The sequence below is a fragment of the Populus nigra genome, chromosome 1, assembly GCF_951802175.1.
Source record: "Populus nigra chromosome 1, ddPopNigr1.1, whole genome shotgun sequence".
NCBI lineage: Eukaryota > Viridiplantae > Streptophyta > Magnoliopsida > Malpighiales > Salicaceae > Populus > Populus nigra.
The window spans coordinates 35,207,971-35,218,500 of NC_084852.1; the positions used below are offsets into that span (position 1 = coordinate 35,207,971).

Sequence of the window (10,530 nt, forward strand, 5' to 3'; positions counted from 1 at the left end):
TTTTTAAAAAAATTAAAATAATATTATTTTAATAAAAAAATTAATAGATTATAATTAAATTTTTAATTAGATTATAAAGTGATTTAAGTTTTAACTTTCTATATATCTTTTAAATCTGACCTAACTTAAACCCTTGATCAGCTTATCAAGTCGAACTAGATTTCAAAACTATATTACAAACAAAAACACATTTCTATATCATTATTTTTTTTTGTTTGTACCTGCTTTCGCACGTCATATTGAAATAATACATTCACGTAGATATTTTGTAAAGACTTCTTTAAACTTCCAACCGAACCCCACCTGGATTTTTGGCGCTGTTGTTTTCTACTAGGCGTTTGCAACTAATTTTCTTTCACAAGTACCATTCAATAATATATGGCTTTGTTTTTAAGAATATTTTTTATTTAAAAACACATTAACATATCAAAACAATTTAAAAATATTAATTTTAAACCAAAAAATATTAAGATTTTCAGGAAACAGTCTTACATTCCACCCTGAAAACTTCGATATCCGATAAGCGAGTGACCTATATATTTCAAACATGTTAAAATGTGATGAAGCTGCTGGGTTTTACCCATCCCCTCTCCCATTTGCTAACTTACAAACAAAAGTAGAAATATTCCAACGCAATGGAGATTAACAGGCAACGACACGACACAAGTCAACGCATCAAATGCAGCTTTCCATGTACCAACGTATAATAAAGTTTCCGATGAATTTGCGTTCTGCCGATGAGAAGATTCCACGCTTTTTTGTAAACAGGACGTCCTGAAAAAAACTTCCCAGTGTTTATTTCTGCTCACAAGATAACATTTCTCCCTAGTTACAGAGATCAAAGATGACACGATTAACTATTTTTCTTTTTTTTAACTAATTCACTCTGTTTTTTGGGGTCTATAATCGAAGGTATTTCTAAATCCTGACTGTAGAAGTTAGTAGCTACTCAAACCCCACCAATAAAAGACACAGTAGAAGAAGTCCAGTGGTGTCCCAACTGGCATGGGTTATCTGAATTTATACAGCTGAAATCTAGCAGATATAGTGCCTACAAGAACCCTGTTTGTTTTTCATGTACAATTTTCCTAGCACTCCCGGCCACCTTGGTCAAGCTAAGATTTGGCGGAACCTGTGCTTGCATCTCTGCGAGCTCTCTCACTTTTAACAAAATTGGTATGGGAATGGGCATTGCACCAGAATTTTTCCGGGAATTCATCTGTATTGTTAACCACAGAAAACCATAAGGGTTAGAGTCCATAGAAAAGCGATCGATAACACCATCATTCTTTTTCAAAGATGAAGTCAATAATCATGATTCTCGAGAGGATGGGAGGAGCAGATCAACAAGCAACGAGTCCTATAGGTGAAGAGAGAATAAAAAATAAGGGAAATTACTTACCCCAGTATCTGGAGGTGTCTGTGCAAAGCTCGCTTTCAGCAGATTCCTCCACTTGTCCTGAAAATTATATCCTTTCAGTCAAAAACATAGAATGCATCTAAATAAAACACTAGATGCAAGGCAACTAGAACTCTTGGTGGAGATGCAATTGTATGGAAATACAGAAACATGGACCAAATAACTACAGAGATACCTTGAGATCAACAGAGGTGCGGTATGAATAAGATGCAAAGGCAAGTCGTTTGATCTCGGACCACCTTCCAGCTCCATACCTGGAGACCCCCTCAACTAGCTTCATCACCTCAGAGAGAGTCCAAGCTCGATGATGTTTCCTTCTAATTCCACCTTTGGATGTAGGAACAGTAACTACATTGTCATCTGAATCCTCATATGAATTCATGCATTTCAGATCCGTGTTATTTCCCAAGCCAACCGCACTCATCACTGAGAACTGCTTGTCTTTCTCTGGCACTCCTACAAACTGGGTAATAAAACACAGATCAATCAGCAATATAATCTTACTATGGAATGAGTCCACAAACATAAAAGTTATTACATAATCTTTCTCTTGCGATGTAGAAAACCAGTATGGATTTCAGCTGTCGTGTATGAAAGAAAATCACTAGAACGACAGCAGATTAAACAACAAACAATAAACAACAAACAATCCAGCAGAATATCACTCATTTGACTGACCACATTCGTCCATCTAAAATATTGACATAGCACCAAGAGAACTGCATTCCAAGATTATTATGTTTCATGCTAGTTCCAATTCAGTTAGCAAAACCTGAAATTAATCCCCGGGACAAGATCCACACCTTTTTCATGCCCACTCACCTCTTAAGTCCGGAAGGCAGTAATAGGCATCTCCCCATTGACAAAAGCAACAGGCCTTAAAGAGCATTATAAAACCCCTTCATCCCTTTTCTCATTATATATCACCAATGGATACCACTCCTCCCTTATGTTACACTTAATTATTAATAAAATTAACAAGACAGAATTTAATTGGTCTTACCTGGTGATGAACATGTTCAGGGGTAGAGCTGGCTTTCAAGACTCTGTTCTCATTCCCATCATCTGGTGGAAAACCATGATCATCTAGGGCTTTCTCTACCAATGCAGCTGCCATGCCCATGCTACTTGGATTGAATTTCTACAGAATGTCATTCATATTAAACCACGGTTGCATTCATGTTATAAAAATAAATAAATAAATAAAACCTACAGACAAATAAAATTAGTGAAAACAGAGGTAACAGCAGATTGACAAGTAACAACAGTATCAACCCAAAAATCATGCACACACTTGTGAGTGTGCACAGAGATTCAAATTGACACCATGCTCAACACCAATCCCATAAACTTGCTCCGCTTAGAAGCTGTCACCAACAGTCAAATCAAAACTGCTTTGCTAAGTCAAAAATTGTTTTTGACACCCCAATCCAACAAAAGAAAGGAAAGGAGAGGAAAGAAATTACAACTCCAGCTCCACAGATATAAGCTTTGATTGCAGGCAAACCCACAAAATACTTCAAATAAAATGCAGCAAGTAGTTCAAGCAGGAAGCAAAGAAAATCAAGAACAATCATCTATTGGAGACAGTATCCAGAAAACGAAAAACAATTTTTTTAAAAAAAAATAAGTATCTATTCACATGCATGTTGATCAGGAACAATAGGTTATACATACCAGAAGAGCCATGAAATTTTTCCTTGGACGGCTTCTTCGGACCCGAGAAACACATGGAACCTGAATCCCAGATCCTCCAAGGGAATCCAGCCGTGTGATAACAGTTCTTCCTCCTAAAGAAACATGTCTAACAAGCCTAACATGAGATTTTGGGGATATCAGTCCATCATGTCCAGAATTTTTAGCCAAATTCAATAACCTTTCATTGGACTCTTTGGACTCCACTTCTGAAAGTTCTTCAATATATCGCTTTGTGGGCTTCCGTACTCTTTTAGCAGCTCTCTGTTCTTTATGATGATCATCACTTCCAGAATTGTCATCTAAGTTGTGATTTTCCAATCTTCTTTCAGGAACAACTTTATGATAATCCAGTTGGCCAACATGGCAAGTTGGTAAGCCTTTCTGGTTGACAATTGGTGGATCCTTAGCAAAGGAACCATACATACCATTACAACCTTCTTCATTCCCTTTCTTAACAAATTTGTTATCTTTAATTATAAAAGAAGTTGTTGAAACATCACAAGAATTTGTCAACCCCATGGAAATCCTCCTCTTAAGCCATTGCTTATCTTTGACAGTAGTTTCTCGCCCAAATGTTGCTTTAAAAGTTTCATGAAGTTCTTTTATTGACAGATTGTCTAGGCATATTTCCCCCTTCAATCTGGAAAAATCAGGTTTTGTAGTAATAGACGAAGGTGACCCACCAGCTACCAGTTCATCTGGAGGATGAGAGCACTCCCCAACACTCCCAGATTGATTCAAATGGCTTTCACTCAAACTTGGTGCCAGTAAAGGAACAGGTTCCTGCAAGGGAATTTCACATTGGAGTTTCTCATCAATATGGAGCAATTTATCATGCGGATCAGAACACTGGCTGTCTACAATCACATAAGCAGAAGAACAATCAGGAGATCCACATGCTATGTAGAGCCTCTCTTCCTCTTTCACCTTTTGCAACATCTCCTCAATGTACTACAAGAGATTTTGAAGGTCGAGACGGTCCAAGACATCAATGGTCCAAATTAATGTAGCAAAAACTTGTACATGCAGAAAACAGCCAAAAAAGGAAAAAAGAGGACAGGGAAGAAGCACCTGATATACAAGAGTAATAATAAATAAAGAAAAACAAAGAGAAGGATGGAAGCTAACAGCTGAAAGATTTTATATAAATTGTACACAAATGGACACCTGATTTACAATATCACTATCTTGCCTAAAAGTATGCAGTGCATTCCAAACTCTGTAACCTAATGCAGACTTTCTTATCAAGACTATTTATTAGAGAGTGAATTTTACTATCTAAGTAGATCCTTGTGATTTACATCTTTGGACAAACTCTTATAAATCTAACATAGATACAAGGGTTGTAACATTGTGATTTAGAGTTAACATAGAACCATGCAACAGCAATTGAACAGTAAAGATTGCAATGCAGTCTTGCAACCTGCACTGATAGAATGGTGACCTCAACTTAAAAAACACGTCACAAATGACATGAAAACAAGCGAAAAGATGATAGGGCAAGACACTAGAAAAAGAAAGCCTTAAACTTATGCACAAGTAATCCCCTGACAAGTAAAAGTTTCCTCCTACATTACCAATAATGAACATATCTTTAAGAGCTGAATACAAAAATGAGGACTAGACTAATTTCAAAAATTGAGAGTCAACATTACATAATATTACAGCACAGTTCCACCAATTATCAGGTAACTAAGAGAAAAATGGATTCAGTGCCACAAGCAGTAGCATTAGGAGAAGTGGAAGAACTAACAGGTATATGTAAAGGAGGCAGACAATACCTCAAGCCTTCCATTCAATTTATCTGGATCAACTTTTTTGTTCTCGGGTTGTGACCAACCTGGCATATATTGTTCATTCACATATAGGAGGAGAAGAAGAAACATACAAAAACTAAAAATTAAACAGAACAAAAATTAAGGTAAAAAAAATTGATTTGATCAGCCAGATGATGACATAGAACAAACTGAAAGGGATACCAGATCTTGATTGAAATGCCATGCAACAATGTACACTATTAGAGAGCAAAATTAAAAAATCTGGCAAATGAAGTTCATTCAGATGCAAAGAGAAGAATAAGAAACAGGCAGAAAGTAAAATTAAACATCACCTAAATTCAAGGTAGAAAAATGATTTGATCACCCAAGATGATGACACAGAACAAACTGAAAGGGATAAAAGATCTTGAATCTTTTTTTTTTTATCAAAATGTAAGAATATATTGAAGATCAAAAGTAACAAAGCCGGGTGACCAGCAAGTCAAGAATACAAACATGTATAACCTAATGGGAACAGACTCCCAAGAAAAACTAAATATACAAACATATACAGATTATAATCAAATGAGGACATAGGGAACAAGTTCCCTAGACAAGAAAGGAATGTAAAAGAGGCCATGCAACAATGTACTCTATTAGAGAACTATTAGAGAACAAAAATTAAGTTCGAAATCTTTTCCTACAGGTAATAGAAATAATAGTTGATTCTGAAAACTTGATGATTCTAGAAAGAAGGTTTGTGGTTAAAGAGATTTAAAAGGGTTGGCTCAGGGTATCTGGACTGATAAAGAAGATAACACAACCAAAACGAGAAAACCAAGGAAAAAAGGCTTTTGACAAATGAAGGGTATGAAAACAGAGACACCCAAAAACATTAGCCCATTTATGACAGAGTATGGCCTCTGGTAAGGCTACATGCAATTTTTTGTTGGACCTTAAGTTTGAAAATGGAAATATAATACAAACTACAAAGTAGCAGTAGTAACAAAAAAAAAAAAACCTTCCAGTCTTTTTAACTGGGCCATCCCAGAGGAAGATCCTTCATTGGAAATGCACCCTACAGTCTGCCCAGGGTCTGCAACAACATGCATTCCACATCTGTCATCTATAAGCAGACTCTCAACCTCCATTAATTCATCATCTGTTGCAGGCACTAATCTCCCATCTCCTTCCACCTGCAAATTTGATAGACTTATCCATCACAAGTTCAAGATAATGACCCCAATAAAGAAAGCAACTTGAGACATAAATAATTAAAAACAAAGTTTGAGACCAAAACACATATGATCAGCAATCACCATAGGTTTGACTTCCAGGAATAAAAGTTAATGGATATCACTTCTAGTTAATTTCATTACTGATTACTAAAAGAAGAAATCACAAAATCCTCCTAAATGATATAGCAGGAGAGCTACTGTGACAGAGATCAATCACACAACTCAGTAAGTTCTTTTCATCCACATCAACTAACATGTAATCGAGTCCTTGATACAATAACCACAGTTTCAAAATAACATCAACAGAAATGAAAAAGAAGGGACAAGGTTCACAATAAGCTGTACAGGCAAATTAGTAAACCATCCAGAACACAAAAAAAGTTTAAATCATCAAAATATGAGCAGAAGGATTGACAGTTGAAAATAGAAGGCTAAAAGCACACGATGCTGCTCAACAAACAGTCTGGAAACCTGAGCAATGCCCAATGCCATTCAATTCTACCAATGCAAAGATTAATTCTTGATTGTTCAGGCAAACAAGTGGGAGAGACAGATGGATATGAATTCCCAGAAGTAGCTCAGATAAGGTGGCCAGCCATAACTACTAAACAAACCAAAACACCATTTATAGAATTATTAATCATCAAATTGGAGCTTCTACAAGCTTAAGGGCAATAGGATTTACACAAGGCAGCCTGCATAGCCATTGTCTTCAAGCAAGTCATCACTATAAAATGTTTGAGAGTTACATCTACTTGCCAATATTGTGTGGTTGAAACTCTTGCAAAGGACATTCAAGAATGCACTGAGTGGTTACAAAATTCAGCTAATTAATGACCAAGCGATCCAAGGAGCACCAGGGTTTCAAAATCATGAGTTTACACAGTGCAGCTTATTTTTCTCATAAAGATTAATAACGCTGAAAAGCTTCTTTCAATTTTTTACTGTTCATTACTAATTTGAATCAGAATTACTATCACAAGCAACCTTGATTCCATGTCTATGCCCAAAAAAAGTCCAATTGTGCCTGCTTAATTTTACTATAACATTGAAGCCTCATCAATATTCTTCACTTCACATCAACAAAAAAAAACCCAATAGTTAAAAACTATAAAACCCATAACTATAAGTCTACAACATAAACTGAAAACAAGAATCCAATATAGAAATTAAAGAAATTACCCGAACAAGCTTGTATACAACTGGGTCGGAAATCTGTTTGGGAGAAGACAAGGAAGAGGAACTTTTCCGAATCCCACACTCCTTATGCTTAGCTTCATCATTCCCCTCAACTCCAACCTCTGTTTCCATGGAAAATCCAGCACATGCAACTCAAATACAATAACTGAAAACCCCAAACAAGAAAACAATAAACAAAAAAGACACAATAGATAGTTAATTCTTTTCCTCTCCAAATTTTAAACTTCATCCATCAAAACATAACTGAAACATAAAAACTAAACTAATTAAGCTTCCAAAAAAGATATCATCAAAATTCAAATAGTCCCTAAATTCCACATGTGATCAATCAAAACCAATTTACTTCATGGTTTAGCAACCCTAATCAGAAAAAAAAAATGGCCCTTTGCAGCTTAATCGAGTGTAAATAAAGCTAAATTCAGAAAAGAAAAAAATTATGTTTTCTTTAATTATGTGCAAGAAAATGCAACTGCAATGCGAAAATTTTGGATTTCTAAGCTCAATTGGAAATCTCATAAAACCAAGCATAATTTGGGAAACAAATTTGCATCTCCTGAGGCCCAGCCTCAGGAGAAAGTATTATATAAAATTAATGAAAAAAAAGGGAAATAGTGAGTTGGAAACTCACCATAGGAAGGACAGAGAAGCTAATTTCCGAGTTGACTCAGGCACTGAGTTGTTGGGAAAACGAGTTTTGAGTGGAGATTGAGAGGTGGTTTGGGCTCTCGTTTTTGGCTCGCATTTACAGGACGCTGTGTACTCGGGGATACGCTTCCGGATCCCAAAATCTCTTATCCATTAGAATTTATACAACACTTGGAGTCCCATAACGTTTTTCCTTTGTTTTCTATTTTTCTAATTTATTTATTTATTCATTTGACGTCACACCCTAACGTGAGTTTTGATGACATAGTATTTTGTCATTGTTTTATATAGAAATCACATAAATAATAAAAATAAATTTATATTTATATTTTTTAAAAAAATAAAGAATAAAATATATAAAAATAAATTTATCTCTAAAATAATTTTAAAATAAATTTTTATATTTTGAAAATAAAAGATATATAGAATACATGTTTTCAGAGATAATATTTTATTATTTGTATTCATAAAATATTCTTGCAAAAAACTCACAATTCTAAAATTATATATCTGAGACATATAAAGATAAAATTAATTATTATCATAGTTTAAAAACTCAACTCAGAAGTCGATACGAGACAAAGCCTAAGTCACTAGTCTGATTTACCCGAGTCAATATAAAAATAAAAGTGATTATTATCATGATTTTAAACTCGTTTCAAAGGGTGACACCAGGCAAAGATCGAGTCACGAGTGGTGTTGATAGTTGACATGAGTCAATGTAAGGACAAAAATGATTATTTTCATAGTTGACATGAGTTAATGTAAGGATAAAAACCCGACTTAGGGTCAACCCAGGATAAGACCTGGGTCATATGTCAAGAAAGTTAATATAAAATAAAAGTGGTTATCATCAAAATTTTAAAACTTGATTCAAGGATCAACTTGGGGCAAGGCTTGGGTCATGGATTAAGAGTGTCAACCCAGGTTGACTCGGGTCAATGTAAGGATAAAAGTTGTTATTATCATAGTTTTAAAACTCAACTCGAGGGTAGACCAGGCTAAGGCCCAGGTCACGGGTTGAGAGGGTCAAAACAGGTTGACCCGGGTCAATGTATGGATAAAAATAATTATTATCATAATTTTAAAACTTGAATCAAGTGTCGATCCGAGGCGAGATTCAGGTCACTGGTCAGGAGAGTCACCCCAGCTGACCCAAAAAAAATTAAAAATAATCAAAGCAACCTTGTTTTCATAAAATAAAATAAAAAATCATGAAAGTCAACGAGTTTTTAACCTTTGTTTTATCACAGGTTGACCAAGGTTTTTGACAGGGTCAAGTCGAGTCAATATTTCCTCTATTTTTTCTTAAACTATGACCAGTTCATGCCTTGGGTGAACCAATCAAGTTAGTTCTAATTTTATAATTAGGGTTATTAAAATATTATTAATTTTAACACTCAATATAGATTAAAGTAAAAAAAATATCTAATTATTTTTTAAAATATATAAGTTTGACGACAATAAATATTAAGGGTAAAATAGATTTTTTAGTACTTTATTATTTTTTGTCCACCGTGACCAGATAGGATACAAAGATAATCATTTGCCTTGTACATCACTACCAAACATAATTTTATATTTGTCTTCTTTTATATCTTGTCTCCTGTCTCCATTGTCTCTGTCTATTATATCCCAAGACAATAACCAAATACTATCTAAGGGACTATACGATCACTAATTATATTATAAATAGAAAGGTGACTCACGCTATGTCATGGGCTAACCTAATTGTTTTTATATAGTAAAGGAAAGTCAATCTGATGCAAGCGTTCTTAAAGAAGAAGAGAAAATTGATACTCAGATCATTGACTTAACCCGAGTGAATAAGCCTGTATAATATCGATAATATAAAATGAAAAATAAAAGAATATACAAAGAAAAACAGGTTAAAAAACCAACCTGAATCCATCCAGATTAGCATGCAAAATCTATGACTTGACCGTGACACCAGAGTAACCCTTCCAAAAGAAAATTGAAAACTTAATTATCAAACAATCCAATATTGGAGGGCAAAACTAAAATTTTTTTTAAAAATAATGAAAAAACAAATGATCCTAGTAAAATTAGGCTAACATGTTAACCTCATGATCATAAGTATAGAATTGAGATAATCATGTAAAAAGGAAAGTGAAAAAAAAAACATGAAGATCAATTGCTAATAAATCAAATATAGAAGGATGAGACTGGGAAAAAAAAAGACAAATTCAATAAAAAAAATCTAAAAAAAGATTGAGGTTAATCTGTGTTAATATTCGAAACTTGTGACCTTAGTCATGAACTCAGGACTAAACCCATTGAAAGTAAACCCCAAAAATAATGAAGTAAAATTCTCAATCACAAAACACCAAGATATGAAATTAGGGAGAAAAAAGGCAGTAAAAAAAGGAACCAAAACAAAGCAAAAGGCAATAAAAAGAACGCAAATAAAATTTAACACAAAAATAAATCAAATCAAATGTTGAGTATGGATTGAAATGATTAAGGCCCCGTTTGTTTGTTGGAAAATAATTTCCTTGAAAAATGATTTTCTTAGAAAATAGATTCCTAAAAAGTGAATTATTTTCCGATG

The 10,530-nt window shown here is 34.3% G+C and overlaps 1 protein-coding gene across 3 annotated transcripts; it reads right to left on the bottom strand.

The window, feature by feature from the left end:
• Positions 1 to 775: 775 nt before the first annotated feature.
• Positions 776 to 8,102, bottom strand: LOC133672557 (uncharacterized). Of its 3 annotated transcripts, none has more exons than XM_062093014.1 (9): positions 7,942 to 8,102; positions 7,296 to 7,414; positions 5,897 to 6,071; positions 4,900 to 4,958; positions 3,098 to 4,069; positions 2,424 to 2,561; positions 1,596 to 1,883; positions 1,403 to 1,459; positions 776 to 1,219 (listed from the first exon to the last, which is right to left on the bottom strand). In XM_062093014.1, the coding sequence occupies exons 3-9, from the start codon at positions 6,024 to 6,026 to the stop codon at positions 1,052 to 1,054; spliced, it is 1,812 nt and encodes a 603-aa protein (XP_061948998.1). In that variant the 5' UTR covers positions 6,027 to 6,071; positions 7,296 to 7,414; positions 7,942 to 8,102; the 3' UTR covers positions 776 to 1,051. The 3 variants fall into 3 exon arrangements, with proteins under 3 accessions (XP_061948998.1, XP_061948993.1, XP_061948989.1); XM_062093009.1 differs by having other exon boundaries at positions 3,098 to 3,901; positions 7,296 to 7,458; positions 7,942 to 8,101; XM_062093005.1 differs by having other exon boundaries at positions 7,296 to 7,458; positions 7,942 to 8,101.
• Positions 8,103 to 10,530: the final 2,428 nt, after the last annotated feature.